General features: G+C 42.4%; 1 protein-coding gene and 1 long non-coding RNA gene across 2 annotated transcripts in view; one reads left to right on the top strand and one right to left on the bottom strand.

The window, feature by feature from the left end:
- Positions 1-632: 632 nt before the first annotated feature.
- Positions 633-1,525, bottom strand: LOC143385226 (uncharacterized). The gene is made up of 2 exons (XR_013089448.1): positions 1,316-1,525; positions 633-837 (listed from the first exon to the last, which is right to left on the bottom strand). It is a non-coding gene; the product is annotated as an uncharacterized LOC143385226 (long non-coding RNA).
- A 100-nt stretch (positions 1,526-1,625) lies between these two features.
- The window catches only part of Pom121c (POM121 transmembrane nucleoporin C), a 24,705-nt gene continuing 9,826 nt past the window's right edge, over positions 1,626-16,504 (top strand). The window contains exons 1-5 of the mRNA XM_076840945.2: positions 1,626-2,191; positions 2,833-3,048; positions 3,378-3,536; positions 5,614-5,694; positions 9,983-10,154. Coding sequence (XP_076697060.2) covers positions 1,626-2,191; positions 2,833-3,048; positions 3,378-3,536; positions 5,614-5,694; positions 9,983-10,154 — 1,194 coding nt within the window. The remainder of the gene's footprint in view (positions 2,192-2,832; positions 3,049-3,377; positions 3,537-5,613; positions 5,695-9,982; positions 10,155-16,504) is intronic.

Raw genomic sequence — 16,504 nt, 5'->3', positions numbered from 1 at the left:
CTTCCCTACTAAACTGAGAGAAACTGAGAATTTTTACTGATCAGGGACCCTTTTTCTCCTTAATCTTTTTTTGGGGGGTGGGGTGAGGGTGGGTACTGGGGATTGAACTCAGGGCACTAGACCCACTGAGCCACATCCTCAGCCTATTTTTTTTTTAATATTTATTTTTTAGTTGTAGTTGGATACAACATGTTTATTTTAACGTGGTGCTAAGGCTCGAACCCAGGGCCTCATATGTGCTAGGCCAGCGCTCTACCGCTCTACCGCTGAGCCACAACCCCAGCCCACCAGCTCTATTTTCTATTTTATTTAGCTCTCACTGAGTTGCTTAGTTCTTCGATTTTGCTGGGGCTGGCTTTGAACTCTCTCAGTCTCCAGAGCCACTGGGATTACAGGCGTGGGCCATCACACCAGGCTTCTCCTTAATCTTTTTTTTTTTTTTTTTTTGGTGGTTCTGGGGATTGAACCCAGGGCCTTGTGCATGCAAGGCAAGCACTCTACCAACTGAGCTGTATCCCCAGCCTCTCCTTAATCTCTTACGCAAAATGACAGTTCAGCCCCAGGACTGCAAAGGCCCCAAAGGAAGGATCTGTTTACAGATCCCAAAGGAAGAACTTAGAGGACTCAGTAGAGAGGTTTTGGACATTTTATTGCTTACTCCTCCGTGGCCAAGGTCCAGGATGCAGTGGAGGGCCGCGCCAAGTTCCTTTACTTCACAGCCAAGGTCATTCATCCTGATCAAAGCACTGGAGGGGGGTGGCCAGCTCCCCCTGCCTTTCCCTCCTCACCACATTCTTTCCCGAAACCACCTTTCGTCACTGGAAGCTTTCTGAGGCACTGTTAGCATTTAGCAGAACAAAAGAATGAGTTAAAGAATGAAGGCTGAAGAAGCTGAGCTAAGCCAGTCTGGCCGGGCAGACTATCCGGGTAAAAGTTTTTAAGACGTAATTCAGCAGCAATTTTTAAAACGTGGAGTTTTAAATAAGTTTTAAATGAGTCAGAAGTCAACAAAGTAAAATCCAAAAAGATGTAACTCACATACCACGCGACTTTAACCCCCTCCCCAAGCCCGTGGCCCTCAGCGGCCCCCTCCACTCCACCCCGCGGCCCTGGGCACTACCAGTTTTCCTCAGCCTAACAAACTTAACATTAAATTGACCACCAGGTCCTCAAAATCGACCCCTGAATCTGGACCCCACGTGCAGTTGGGGTCCCACATTAGCCACACATAGAAATGCAAATTCGGGGCCTGACGCCGCAGCTTCCCCTTCAGTCCCTGTTTCATAAGGGTGGCTGGTTCGGCCCCGCGATTCACCCTGCCGTGGAAGGTGCCCCTGGAGCTGCGTGTGAACGGGGTGCTCGGGCATTCAGCGGCGGGGAGCGGTGGCGACAGGTGTCTGCTAACGGGATTGGCTGGAGGCCGGTCAAGCACGGTTAAGAGTGCCGTGGGCAGGCAGGCGCCATTCTCCGAAGGCTGTCCGATCTTGGCGGTGCAGAGCGAGTGCGCTCCCTCTCGCGCCGCCGCGCCGAGTCGCGCGCGAGTGACGCACACGGCGCGCGGCGACGCGGCGCCTGGCGCGGTGCACGCTGGGATATTTAAGTCTTCTCCGCGGCGCGGAGCCGCGATGTCTCCGGCGGCTGCAGCGGCTGGAGGAGGCGAGCGGCGGCGGCCCCCCATAGCGAGCGCCCGGGACAGCCGGGGCCGGGCCCGGGGCTGCGGCGGGCCGGCGGGCGCAGCGCTGCTCGGCCTCGTGCTACTCGGCCTCGTGCTGTACCTGGTGCCCGCGGCGGCGGCGCTGGCCTGGCTGGCCGTGGGGGCTACCGCGGCCTGGTGGGGACTGAGCCGCGAGCCCCGAGGCCCGCGCGCCTTGCCGTCGTTCCCTCGCAGCGCGCGGAGGCAGCGAGCCCTGCTCGCCTCGCCCCCGGCCAAGTCGGCAGTAAACGGAAGCCTCCTAGAGCCTCGGACCCTGCTCGAAGGACCCGACCCCGCCGAACTGCTGCTCATGGGCAGCTACCTGGGCAAGCCCGGCCCGCCGCAGCCTGCCGCCGCGCAGGAGGGCGGGGACCCGCGGGAGCGGCCCGGCCGCCGCCTGCCTGCCCGCTCCTCGCCGCTCGCGGCCCAGCGCGCCCCGTACGCTCACCCGTCTCCCCCAACCCCTCTCCTGCGGCCCTCCCGGAGGCCGGCGTACAGGTAAGAGCACTGCGCGGAGCGTCGACCCCGACTCCCGCCTAATTCGGTGTAAGTCTCCTGCCAGCCTCTGCCTCGGGCGAACCGCGGTCTTAACACTCCTCCCCTCCCAGTTCCTAGGCTGCTGGACGGTAGTGCCTGTGGGCCTGGGAGAACGCGAGCCTCCGCAACGAGCCAAAATACTTCTTTGCGTTTAGTCACCGGAATGTTTGGCTGTTTTGTCTGGACCAGAGAAATGATACCAGGCTCAGGAAATGCCTCGTTGATAAAACCTGACTGATTAAAAAACATAATGAAAGTGTTAAATTTTTAGAGTTTTGATAAATATATTAATTGAGAAAATGAACTAATGTGAATTTTTTGATTAGTATAAACTGATCCAAAGAATACTGAAAAATTTCTCCCAGTGCAACCCAGTAGCATAGTGTACATGTGTAGGCAAGGTTTTCAATTTCACTCTAAAATTGTTGAAGTCTGTGATAGAGACAGCTGTTGAACAGCTGCCACTTTCTGCCCACAGATGGAAATTTGCCATAAAAATACTGTGTTCTGTATTGCTTGGAAAGAGATATAAACTCTCTGGAAAATGTCTGATGTTCTTTTAAGTTTCTCTGGTTCTATGGTGTGTATCTCATTCTTCATAGGGATTGTGGGACTTTACCTGGTCGGTTTGTAATAACCCCTCGAAGGCGCTATCCGATCCAGCAGGCCCAATATTCCTTGCTGGGGGTACTGCCCACAGTGTGCTGGAATGGTTGTCACAAGAAGGCTGTGCTCTCTTCTCGGAACTCAAAGATGGTGTGTAGCCCAGTGACTGTGAGGATTGCCCCTCCGGATAGCAAGCTAACTCGTTCTCCAGCGTGAGTATTATTGGAAGAGTGCTCTCCCTTTATGCCTGCTTTTTTCTTCTATAGTTGTTTCTCTGACAAAACAATTATTAAAATGAAGAAGAAAGAAAGGAAAAGAAATGACTGCTTATTTAAATGAGAAACCCCAAGTTCTAATAAAAACGTTCGTTTATTTTTTGTCCCTGAGGGTAGCTTTCATTGCTCAGGACAGGTTCTGTGAATATATAAATGATACTTTTGCCAATTGGTTAGATTATGATTTCCAGGGGCTTGGGTCTAATGCTGTGTGGTATAGCAATTAAAATATCTTACAGCTGCTACAATCTTGTCTTTTGTTACAGACCAGAGCGGTTAATCAACTCAACACTGCCCTCACCATCCAGTAGTGTCCCAGACCCATGTGCAAAGGAGACCGTGCTGAATGCCCTCAAAGAGAGGAAGAAAAGGATTGTGGAGGAAGAAGACCAAGTGTTTGTTGATGGCCAAGAGAATAAGAGAAGGTAGCAGGCCCTGCAGATGCTCAATGGACTCCTGTGCAGATCCTGAGTGTTCAGTGAAATCTAGGTCATTCTTATAAAGGGACAGTAGCCAGCTTCAGTTTGTGAGTCTTTAAAGTCCCCTTCTCTCATGTCCTGGTAATAAGGACATTAATGTTATTCAGTTTGTAAAGATAGATTAGATAATTTTTATAGTTTTTTTCCTTTCCATAAGTACTGTAGATTATCCATGTTGGATCCTACTTCTGATATAAATATGTTAAATATTATTTTGGGAAGAGAATTCTCAAGTCTTCTCAATTTTATGTTCAATAATTTGGATTCAAAATCATAACTACTCAAGGAAGTGCTTGTCAAAAGTGAACTAGAGTATGGTCTGTTTGTATGAAGATGAAACCAATTTCCTTATTTTGTTTATATGATTACTCAATAAATATGGAGTTAAAAACTTCCTAAGTACAGTGAGAGGAGAGGTAGTTAAGTGGTTCTTTGGGATACAGGACTATTTATGCTTACCAAGGAGTCACCTGAGGATTATTTTATTTTATTTATTTATTTATTTGTTTATTTATTTATTTATTTTTGTGTGTGTATGTGTGCTGGGGATTGAACCCAGGGGCTCTCCACTTATTCTTGCAATTCAGCAAATATTTACTGAGCACCCATTGTAATGCCAGACCCTGTTCCAGGATCTGTGGACAGTAAACGAGACAGAATCTCAGCCCTCATGGGACATTTTTTGAGAGAGATAGGCAGTTTTTATTTATTTATTTGTTTGTTTATTTGTTTTGTAGTTGTAGATGGGCAGTATGTCTTTATTTTATTAGTTTTGCTTTTATATGGTGCTGAGGATCAAATGTAGTGCCTCACACATGCAAGGCAAGCACTCTGCCACTGAGCTACAGCCCCAGCCCAAGACAGGCAATTTTTAAAAATGTCAAAATGAACAATGTAATCATGGATTATAAGTATATGGGGATAAAAAAAAAAAAAGGGAGATAAAGGTAACAAGAATGGGGCTTCTTCATATCTAGTGGTCAGGGTAGAGCTCAGAGGAGAGAGTGAACCCCACACCTGAAGAACATGACTTTTGTCCCCATTACCTTGACTGGATTGTTTATACCCAGCAGTTTTAAAGTTGGCTGTCCATGGTACTGTAGAAGACAAAATTAAGTAAAGGAAATCTTAATTTATGTATATGAATTAAGAATATAGGAAAATCAGGTGATGATGACCCAGACATAGAATTTCAGTTATGATAAATGAGCAGTTTGTGCTGATATCATCTAGCTAAGTAGAAATGGCAGAGTATGAGTAGGGCAGTGGCACTTGCCTATAATGCAAGTGACTTCAAGAGACTGAAGCAGGGGGATCACAAGTTCAAGGCCAGCCTGGGCAACTTAGCAAAGACCTTGTTTCAAAATAAAAACTTAAAAAGGGGCTGGGAATGTGGCTCAGTAGTAAACTAAATGTGAGTTCAATCATTACTGCAAAATTAAGAATGGCAGAGGGCAGGGAGGAAATAATTTTTATGGTCTAGGGTAGGTGTCTCATGTTCTCCAGGATGAAGATTTTTCTTGGCTGTGGTGCATGTACAACTAAAGATTCAGTCTTATCTTTCCCATGATTGAAATAAGCAGTGATCACGTGTCATTTACATGCTCTTATATGTGGTATATAGATTTTTACCTAACCGTTTTGGCATGTTAACCTCCAGAACACTGTGAGGTGTGTGGATTGGTCCTCAACACACTTGGGGTTTTTGTTTTTATTTTTTCAAATTTGTTGGTGTTGGGTTTTAAATTTATGATCATGATACTTCAGTGTCAAGTTAACAAGTAAGAAATTGATACACCTGTGTAGTTCAAAAGGTCTTAAAGTATTTTCATGCTATCCTTCATTACCAGGGCTATCTCAGATTAAATTTACCTTTCAAAGACTTAGAGGTTTAAAACAACTTTTTCCTTTTCTAGAATGTAATCTATGTTCCACAGAGGTAGTATATAATCCCAGGGGTCTGAAAATCTGCTTTTGGCGGGGGGTCATGTTATTTCACTGAGAATTTTTTGGTTTATTGTAGGCGCCATGATAGCAGTGGGAGTGGACATTCAGCATTTGAGCCCCTGGTGGCCAATGGAGTCCCTGCTTCTTTTGTACCAAAGTAAGTGAGAGTTCATCTGGATGAAATATCAGCTGTTGAGGAAAAAGGCATTATCACATCTGCTGCCCTAAAGATTTCTCTTTGCTTTTTGATTTGCTAATAAGTAGTTCAGGTTCACATTTTGAAATCAGGAAGGAACATTTTTAGGAACCTGCCACATTAATTGTCTTCTGTCTAATTTCTTTTCATACTTTTACATTATTATGAATAAACTGCTAAAGTTAAAGGGCTTGTAAGTGTGTATGATGACCAGGTATGTAAACAGAAGGATCACAAGGCTTGTTTAAATAGACTAAATGCAATAAGTTTCTGCATTTGAGTTTGAAAATACATTGGAGAAGTGGGCATGGTGTCACACTCCAGGAATCCCAGCTACTCTAGAGGCTGAGGCAGGAGAATCACAAATTTGAGGGCAGCCTCAGCAACTTCGTGAGAACCCTGACTGAGTAAAAAAAAAAAAAAAAAAAGGTGTGAGGCTAGGGGTGTGTGTAGCTCAGTAATTAAGCATCCCTGGGTGCAATCCCCTATAAATGTACCAAAAGAAAAAAAAAAAAAGCATTGGAGGGGAAACAAAATGGACAGAAATATGTATGCAAAGGCTTAGGATAACTTACACATAACTTACGTGATGTGGCTGTCACAAAAGCTAATGTGATCCTACTCTGCTGTTAGAAGATGATTAGAATGAAGCTGGGAAGTGTGGTTAGTCCTGCTTTCCATAGTTATGCTTCTACTGTCAGAACCTCGTGTTCAGTTCAACATACAAGAAAGGATGTATGCAAACTGAGATTAATTCCGGTCAAAGGGGATTTGTTGTTTTGGGGGTTTTGTTTTGTTTTTCCTTTTCATTGTGCATTATAAGCATACATAACTGGGATTCATTGTTGGGTTTTTTTTAATGTTTAATTTTTAAAAGATTTATTTTAATTAGATATATATGACAACAGAATGCATTTTGATTCACTGTACACAACTGCAGCACACCTTTTCATTTCTATGGTTGTACATGATGTGGCGTCACACCATATGTGCAGTCATAAAAGTACCAAGGGTAATGATATCCATCTCATTCCACCATCTTTCCTGCACCTATACCCCTCCCCCACTCCTTCCTCCCCTTTGCCCCATCAAAATTTCTCCATTTTTCCCATGCCCCCTCCCCCAATCATGGATCAGCATCCACTTATCAGAGAGAACATTCTGCCCTTGGTTTTTAGGGATTGGCTTACTTCACTTAGCATGATATTCTCCAGCTTCATCCATTTACCTGCAAATGCCATAGTTATTCTCTTTTAATGCTGGGTAATATTCCATTGTGAATACATAACCACAGTTTCTTTATCCCTTCATCTATTGAAGGGCATCTACATTGCTTTCATAGTTTAGCTATTGTGAAATGAGGTGCTATGAACATTGATGTGGCTGTGTTACTATAGTATGCTGATTTTAAGTCCTTCAGATATAGATCGAGGAGTGGGATAGCTGGACTCACATGGTGGTTTCATTCCAAGTTTTCTAAGGAATCTCCATACTGCCTTCCAGATTGGGTACACTAATTTGCAGTCCCACTAGCAATGTATGAGTGTGCCTTTTCCCCCACATCTTCACCAACATTTATTGTTGCCTGTATTCTTTTTTTTTTTTTTTAATATTTATTTTTAGTTGTAGTGTGGTAGGTACATTTATTTGTTCATCAAATGTATATCTTCTGAGGAGGGTCTTTTTAGCTCCTTAGCCCATTATTGATGGGGTTGTTTGTTTTTTTGGTGTTAAGTTTTTAATGGATTTTTTTTTCATACATGGACGCAGTAACTTTATTTTGTTTATATACTCTTATGTGGTGCTGAGGATTGAACCCAGTGCCTCACTCTTGGGAGTCAAGCGCTCTACTGCTGAGCTACACCCCAGCCGCCAGTGTTAAGTTTTTTGAGTTCTTTATATATCCTGATGGGCGTGTGGCAAAAATTTGTTCCCAAAATGTAGGCTCTCTCTTTACCTCATTTGTTTCTTTTGCTGAGATAAAGCTTTTTGGTTTGTGACCATCCTATTTATAAATTATTGTTTTTATTTCTTAGGCTTTCAGGAGTCTTGTTAAGGAAGTTGGGGCCCAATCCGACATGATGAGGATTGGGCCTACTTTTTCTTACTGTTAGGCGCAGGATGACTGGTGTAATTCCTAGGTCCTTATTCTACTTTTGAGTTTGTGCAGGTGAGAGGGGTTTATTTTCATTTTGCTGAATATGGATTTCCAGTTCTCCCAGCACCATTTGTTGAAGAGGCTATCTTTTCTCCAGTGTATGTTTTTGGTGTCTTTGTCTAGTATGAGATAACCATATTTATGTAGGTTTGTGTCTGTGTTGTCTATTCTGTACCATTGGTCTAAGTGTTTGCCTGGTTCCAATACCATGTCATTTTTGGTACTATAGCTCAGTAGCATAGATTAAGGTCTGATGTTATGCTGTCTCCTGCTTCACTCTTCTTGCTAAGGATTGCTTTGGTTATTCCGGGTCTCTTATTTTTCCAAATGAATTTCATGTTTGCTTTTTCTACTTCTATAAGAACTGACAATGGGATTTTAGTTGGAATCGCATTGAATCTGTATAGTGCTTTGGGTAGTATGGCCATTATGACAATATTAATTTTGCCTATCCAAGAGCATGGGAGATCTTTCCATCTTCTAAAGTCTTCACTTTCTTTCTTTAGTGTTCGGTAGTTTTCATTGTAGAGGTCTTTCACCTCTTTTTTGTTAAGTTGATTCCCAAGTGTTGTATTTCTTTATTTTTTTGGATGCTATTGTAAATGGGGTAGTTTTTCTAATTTCTTTCAGAGAAAATTTCTTGCGTCACTGATGTATAGAAATACATTTGATTTATGGGTATTGATTTTATATCCTGCTACTTTGCTGAATTCCTTTATTCTAGAAATTTTCTGGTGGAGTTTTTTGGTCCTCTAAGTATAGAATCATGTTGTCAGCAAATAATGATAGTTTGAGTTCTTTTCCTTTAATTTCATATAACTTTAATTTCTTTTGACTAATTGCTCTGGCTAGAGTTTCAGGGACCATGTTGAATAGAAGTGGTGAAAGAAGGCATCCCGATCTTGTTCCAGGATTCATTGTCACGTATTCACAATATAACAGTTTACTTGGGTCAGTTTTACTTCCCAGTACCTCCCCTTCTTCTGCCCCCTGTCCTTTCCTCTGTTGGTCTCCCTTCTGTTTTCATGAGACACTTTCCACCCTTTGTTTTTTCCTCTCTGGCTTCCACGTGTGAGAGAAAACATACAGCACTTGACTTTCCAAGTCTGGTTTATTTCATTGAGCATGTTCTCTAGTTCTTTCAACGCACCAGCAGAAGACATAATTTAGTTTTTCTTTATATCTGAATGAAAGTCTGTATGTATATATACCACGTTTTCTTTGTTCATTGAGTCATTGGCAGACACCTGGGCTGGTCCCATAATTGGGCTGTTGGGAATGTTCAGGGAATTTCGAAATGCCAGAAGGGGTGGTGGTGATAGGTGAGGGAGTTTTGAGGATACAGAAGTACTAGCCCAGAGGAGAATGACCTCGGGGGAAATATTGGGAAGTAAGGAAAGGAAGCAGAGTGGTCCTCCAAAAGGTAAAGAACTGTCAAGGCTCCATCTGGCTGCAGGTAAGATCTGTGGGTAAGAGCTTAGGGAAAGACTTCCTAATAATGAAGCATAGAATGTACAGCTCATGGCTGGCACAGATCACTCTGGGAGGTTGTTGTCTGTATTGTAGCATGAAGGATATGTGGAGAATGTCTGTTTTGGTTGTAGGTTTAGAAACAATATTTGGTTCCTCTTAACTCTTTCTTTTAGCAGCTTTATCGAGGTATAATTGGCATGTATGCCAAGTTTTGTATGACATACATACATACTTGTATGACAAGTATGCCAAGTTTTGCCACATATGCCTCTGTAACACCATTCTGATGAAGGTAGTGAACATGTTCATCACCCCCAGACTCCTTCGTGCTTCTCTTGTAATCAAGCCCACCCTGCTCCAGCTGTCACAGCTTTGTCTCTATAGACGAGTGTGCATTTTCTAGAATATTATATAAATGGAATCGCATCTTTGAGTTTTGAATGTTTGGCTTTCTCTACTGACTTTCTCAGATATATTTAGCCAAATTGTGAGCAGTGCCAATTAAGAGCACCGTCCTCTTCCTTCCATCTGTATGTAGAAAGGTGTTATAACCACAGATGGACCCTTGGAAGGATGCTGCCTTCAGTAGTACATCTAACCTTTTCCCTTTTCCCTTAGACCTGGGTCTCTGAAGAGAGGTCTCACTTCCCAAAGCTCAGATGACCACTTGAACAAGCGATCACGCACCTCTTCTGTGAGCTCCCTGACAAGCACGTGTGCAGGTGGCATTCTTAGCTCCAGCCGCAATGCGATCACCAGTTCCTATAGTTCCACCCGTGGCATCTCACAGGTACAGTGGTGGCTCTGTGCTGCTGGGGCTGCGGGGGAAGGGGTGGGGTGGGGAGGGGGTCCTGGCGTCACTTAATGAAAATGATTACCAACATTGGGATTGTCTCTAACCTAACAGATTCAAAGCCTTAAATAATAAACTGTAGACCAGTGGAATGGAATAGAAAGTAAGAAGTAAACAGGGTAGAAATAGAGCTATTATTGCAAATAAATGTAAGATGGCTGAACAGGTCAATAAATAGTATTAATTTGATCCAAAGCTTGATTGTCTGGGTTGCATTGGACCATAGAAGAGATTTATCCTATAGGCATATAATATTTAGAGTAAGCTTTAAGCAAAACTGGTTGATTGTTGTTGAGAAAGGGGATTGTGTCATGTAAGGGAAAAAAAAAAAAAAAAAAAAACCACTCTGCTGCCAGCCAAGCTGGGGCTGAAATCTTGGCTCTGACACTTAATAGCTAAAGGGCCTTGGACAGGTGAATCATTTGAACTCTTCCTCATCTTTGAGGGATTATTAAAGCACCCCTTCAGCAGTGTGTCCATGGTGGCTACTATAGATGGGAACTGCTTTAAAAAAAAAAAAAGTGTGGCAAAAAAAGGTTATTGAGGGGAGAGATTTTGAGACATGTTATCAGTCCTGAGGCCCTTATAGCAATATCAGTGAAAGATGAGGCTGAGCCTTTAATTTCTTTTGTCTGTCTAATTGCTCTGGCTAGAGTTTCAGGGACCATGTTGAATAGAAGTGGTGAAGAGGCCATCCCCATCTTGTTCCAGGATTCATTGTCACGTATTCATACACACTCACAATATAACAGTCTACTTGGGTCAGTTTTATTTCCCAGTACCCCTTCCCTCCCCTTCTCCTGCCCCCTGTCCTTTCCTCTGTTGGTCTCCCTTCTGTTTTCATGAGACACTTCCCACCCTTTGTTTTTTCCCATCTGGAATCCATGTATGAGAGAAAACATACAGCACTTGAGTTTCAGTGAGTGGTCATGGGAGCGAAAATGGCACCACTGTAACCTTTCCCTTGAGCACCTGTTCTGTGTGGGGCTCAGTGCTAAGCCAGATACATGCATTTCCTAGCTTAGTCACCACAGTTGCCCCATTAATTACATACTTATTCCTATTTTTTAATTATTTTTATTATATAAAAATTTTCCAATATAAATAGCTACAGGAAACTCCACTGTAGCTTCAATAGTTACCAGCATTTTTTTGGATAAGGAGCCTTAACTGAGCTCGTCACCTTTGTTACTGAACGTTTGTCTTTATTCTATAATACTCTCGTATCCCCTTTTTCATGTCTTTTTTTTTTTTTTTTAATGGATCTCTTTTGCAGAATTTCCTACATTCTGGATTCAGTTTACGTCATTATAATGTTGTTTCAAAACATGTATTCTCTCCTATTCCTTGTGAGTAGTTGGATCCTGGAGCTTGATTAGATTGAGGCACCATTATTTGGGCAGGTACTGCGTAGTGGTGCTGTGTTTCCTCATCTTAGCAGGCAGATGACATCTGGTTTCCCACTTCAGGAATGTGAATATTGACCGCTGGTTTTGGTGTTGGTGGTCTGATTCATTTAAATTTTCTTTTGGACTTTTCCTCTGGTGGTTTAGTAGCCATTTGTCATCTTTAGCTACATCTGCTGTTGTTGGGGGTTGAAAATGGGGATATTTGTTTTTTATGATTCCTGCACATATTACCTTGATAACCTGTGTGGAAGAAAACATTCTTCCTAGAAAGGGTCAGGGTAATCAGATGGCACAGCTGACTGCAGAAGGGACCATTGGAGATTTTGCTATTGCTGGTAATTATCTTTATTGACTTCCAAATTTTTGTAGACATTTTATATTTTTCAATACATTGTAGTTAATTTTTACACAGAGACTTTTCCAATGTTGGCTGGTGGGAATCCTTTCAAACTGGCTCCTGTTGCTGGCCCAGTGGCGCACACCTGTAATCCCAATGGTTCTGGAGGGAGAAGCAGGAGGATCATGAGTTCAAAGCCAGCCTCAGCAACTTACTGAGGGCCTAAGCAACTTAGTGAGACCTTGTCTCAAAATTAAAAAAGGGACTAAGATGTGGCTCAGGGTTTATACCCAAAGGACTTAAAATCAGCTTAAAAATAGTGCACGCAGTATGACCAATGTGATTTCTGCAATCTGTACAATCAGAAAAATAGTGACGCAGCCACATCAATGTTTACAGCAACTCAATTCACAATAGTTAGACTGTGGAACCAACCTAGGGCTCAATAGATGAATGGATAAAGAAACGTGGTATGTATACTCAATGGAATATTACTCAGCTTTAAAGAAGAGTGAAATTATGGCATTTGCCAGTAAATGGTTGGAGTTGGAGAATATCATGCTAAGCAAAATAAGCCAAACCCACAAAACCAAAGGCCAAATGTTTTCTCTAATATGTGGATCCTAAGTCACAATAAGGCAGGGGGCACTAGGGAAGAATAGTATTCCCTTAGATTAAGGCAGAGGGAAGTAATGGGAGGGGAGGGGATGTAGGGATAGGAAAGAGAGTAGAATGTAACAGACATTACTGAATGTATGTATGTGACCGCATGACCAATATGATTCTGTAACACGTACACTCAGAAAAATGAGAAAATATGTCCCATCTAAGTACAATATATCAAAGTGCATAAATGTATTCTACAATCATGCATAACTAATTAAAACAAATTTTCTTTTAATTTTTTTAGTTGTAGGTGGACATTAATACCTTTATTTATTTTTATGTGGTGCTGAGGATCAGACCCAGTGCCTCACACACGCTAGGCGAGCACTACACCACTGAGCCACATCCCAGCCCCCTTAAACAAATTTTCAGGTCTCACTTTGTTTTAAATTTAAAAATTTTTAAAATGTGGCATAGTGGTTAAGTGCCCTTGAGTTCAATCCCCAGTACCCCCCCAAAAAAAACTGTCTCCTGTATCCTTCTGTTTAGACCCCAGCAGTCTTTGATAAATAGTCTTTTTTTTTTTTTTTTAAGAGAGAGAGAGAATTTTTTAATATTTAGTTTTTAGTTTTCGGCGGACACAATATTTTTGTTTGTATGTGGTGCTGAGGATTGAACCCGGGCCGCACGCATGCCAGGCGAGTGCGCTACCGCTTGAGCCACATCCCCAGCCCCAGATAAATAGTCTTATGCTTTTGATCCCTCCCCAAAATCTTTGTACATTTCCAGCTCAGACTAAAGTTGGCTGTTTCTTCAAATAGTTTTGGTTTCTTCCAGTGGAAATTCTTTTAGAACCTAGACTAGGTTCTAGCAGAGATACAGATCCTCCAAAAAGAAGAATCAGAATCATTAGTTCATAATGACATTTCAAATTCACATTTAAGATGGTAGGATTTTTTACATAAAATTACTTTGGTTTTATATTTTTATGTATTCTTGCACAAAAAATGTTGGGTCATTTTCTTGGTCGATCATTGCATACTGTTCAGCACCCTGTGGCCATGGTACATGGTGGGGAACGGGAGTATTTGTCTACATTCTGGCCAACAAAGTTGGTTCTCACAGTTTGGGGTTTTTATAGGACAGGTGAAGAGCAGTATCTGATTTTTGTCTCATGAGTGAACATGGGCTTCTTTTCGTATGTTGAATGATTTTTTTTATTCTTGTTCCATTATCATTAGTTCATAACTTTTGCCCATTTTTTTTGAAGGGCTGCTGGTCTTTGCTCATTTTCAAGAGTTTTTTCTATATTAGAGAAACCTATTCCAAATGAAATGAAGTTTTAAATATAAAATAGAAACCACAGAAATATTAGCGGAAACAGGCTTTTTGTGTGTTGCTGCTAGAAGTGTGAGTGGGCTCCTCCTCGCCGGGCCAGAAATGGTCGGTGCTGGAGGTGCTGCCCACCGACCAGCAGCGGTAAGAGAGAGTGAGAGAGAGGGGGAGAGAGAGAGAGAGAATTTTAATATTTATTTTTTAGTTATTGGCGGACACAACATCTTTGTTTTGTATGTGGTGCTGAGGATCGAACCCGGGCCACACGCATGCCAGGCGAGCGCGCTACCGCTTGAGCCACATCCCCAGCCCCTCCTTACCAAAAATTTATAAAAAGCAAGGTTCAGAAGAACTCCATGCAGCGCCCTCTTCCTTGGGCGGCTGGGTATGTGTGTGATTCCACAATGCTTTCTTGCCTTCTCATCTTTAATCTGGTAACGTGACTGGGTAGGTATTGTCCATATGTCCTTGTGTCGTACTTTCATACAACCAGCAGTTCAACAGAAACTGACAATAAGTATTGAGACAATAGGGAAATTATTATTTATTTAATTCTTTGAGACAGGATCTTGCTAAGTTGCTGGGGCTGGCCTCAAAGTTACAGATTCTCCTGCCTCAGCCTCACAAGTAGTCAGGAGTTACAGGCTATGTGCTGTTGTGCCTAGTAGGAGTTTACTCTTTTCTGTATATTATTCTTATTTGTTGAAATGTATGCCTTTCTTGGTTTCAAAAGAATATTTAAGCATTGATAACTTTCATGTGAAAATAGAAACTGAAAACAAAATTCCATTATCCTGACTCTCCTGGTCTCTGCTCCATGGCTTGCTGCTGTTAACATTCTTACTGTATGTGCAGGTACAATTAATGTCACTTAACAAGAAATGTATCATTAGTGATTTTTTTATCATTGAGTGAGCGCCATAGAGTTAGTGCACTTACCTAACCTAGTTGGTATAGGTCAGCCACTCAGTGTAGCCTCTTGGTGCAACCAAGGAACTCAGTAAACATGAGATGGATGAGTCTGCTGCAGATGTAGCAGTCACAGTTTTATAGTAAACCTTCTTGTATGCGTAAGTAGGAATACACTCTAAATAAATATATACATCAGGAGCACAGTCTTTTATTTTATTATCCTTATCAAGCATTAGATCCTGGCTGGGCATGGTGGCGCATGCTTGTAAATCCTACTATTTAGGAGGCTGAGGCAGGAGGATCATGAGACTAGCCTGGGCAGTTTAGTAAGACCCTATTTCAAAAAAATAAAAAGGGCTGAGCGAGTGTGTCAGTGGTAGAGTAGCTTGCCTGGTGTGCTCCAGGCCTGGGTTCAATCCTCAGTACCATGGAAAGAAAGAGAAAAGGAAAGACAAAAAAAAAAAAGACAGACACAGAGAATTGGATGTTCTACATAATTATGTGGGAATGCTGGATTGAGCCCAAGGGCATTTTGCCACTGAGCTGCATCCTCAGTCCTCTTTACTTTTTAATTTGGAGACAAGGGTCTCACTGAGTTGCTGAGGCTGACCTTGAACTTGTGATCCTCCTGCCCAGCCTCCTGGGAGTACAGGCAAGTGCCACTACTAGACCTGGCAGTGTAGCAGGTTCATACCAGCATCACCAGAAATCCCTGCGTCATGCCAGTCTTAATAGGTGTGGGAGTTCTTCGGCTCCATCATTTATGTAATGTGTCACTGACCGACGTGTTGTCTTGCAGTACAGGGCTGGCAGAGTGCCAGGATTGGGGGCTCTTTTTCATAATAAAGAGGCAGCATGTGTGCTTTTCCTTTCCAAGTGTCTTACCTATTATAGCTTGTATAACATTCTTTGTCATATAATCTTATTTTTTAAATGGCTTTTGAAATTGTAGTATAATATACAGAGAAACACAAATCATCATGACCACCCATCCGCTAGTCAGGTAATAGACATTTTTAACACCTAGCGCCCCCTGGTTTGCACTTCGCATCATTGTACTCTTTCCTCTTTTCCTTCCTGAATATTTTTAGTACCACAAATAGTTTTTTCCTTGGTTTTGAATTTGGTATAAATGGAAGCAAAGCATGCATTTGTCATTTTATGTTTGACTTCTTCCAGTCAACATTTTACTTGTGAGGTTCGTCCATGTATGTCACTGGGTCATTCATTATTGTTGCTTTATACAAGTCTTTTATTTGGTGCACATACATAAAGTTTGTGTATGTTCAGTGTAAGCAGATGTTGCCTGTTTATTTTATTTTATTGACACCAGGGATTGAACCCAGGGGTGCTTAACCACTGAGCCACATCTTCAGCCCTTTTAGTTTTTATTTTGAGACAGGGTCTCTTTAAGATGCTTAGGGCCTCACTAATTGCTGAGGCTGGCTTTGATCTCAAGACCGTCCTGCCTCAGCCTCCTGAGCCACTGGGATTATAGACATGTACCACTGTGCCTGGCACAAACAATTTCTGGAGTGCTTTAGTTTATACTTTTAGGATCAGCAGTACATGGTCTTGATCCTGTTGTTCCACTTCCTCACTGCTCTTGGTACTGTCAGTCTCTGGCCGTTCTTGTGGATGTTAGGTGGTATTCCGCTGTGGCTTTTACTTTGCATTTCCCTAATAAC

The sequence above is a fragment of the Callospermophilus lateralis genome, chromosome 19 (genome assembly GCF_048772815.1).
Source record: "Callospermophilus lateralis isolate mCalLat2 chromosome 19, mCalLat2.hap1, whole genome shotgun sequence".
In the NCBI taxonomy this organism is placed as follows: domain Eukaryota; kingdom Metazoa; phylum Chordata; class Mammalia; order Rodentia; family Sciuridae; genus Callospermophilus; species Callospermophilus lateralis.
Note: the sequence above shows the minus strand (reverse complement) of the source record. Positions and strands in the feature narration are given on the sequence as shown.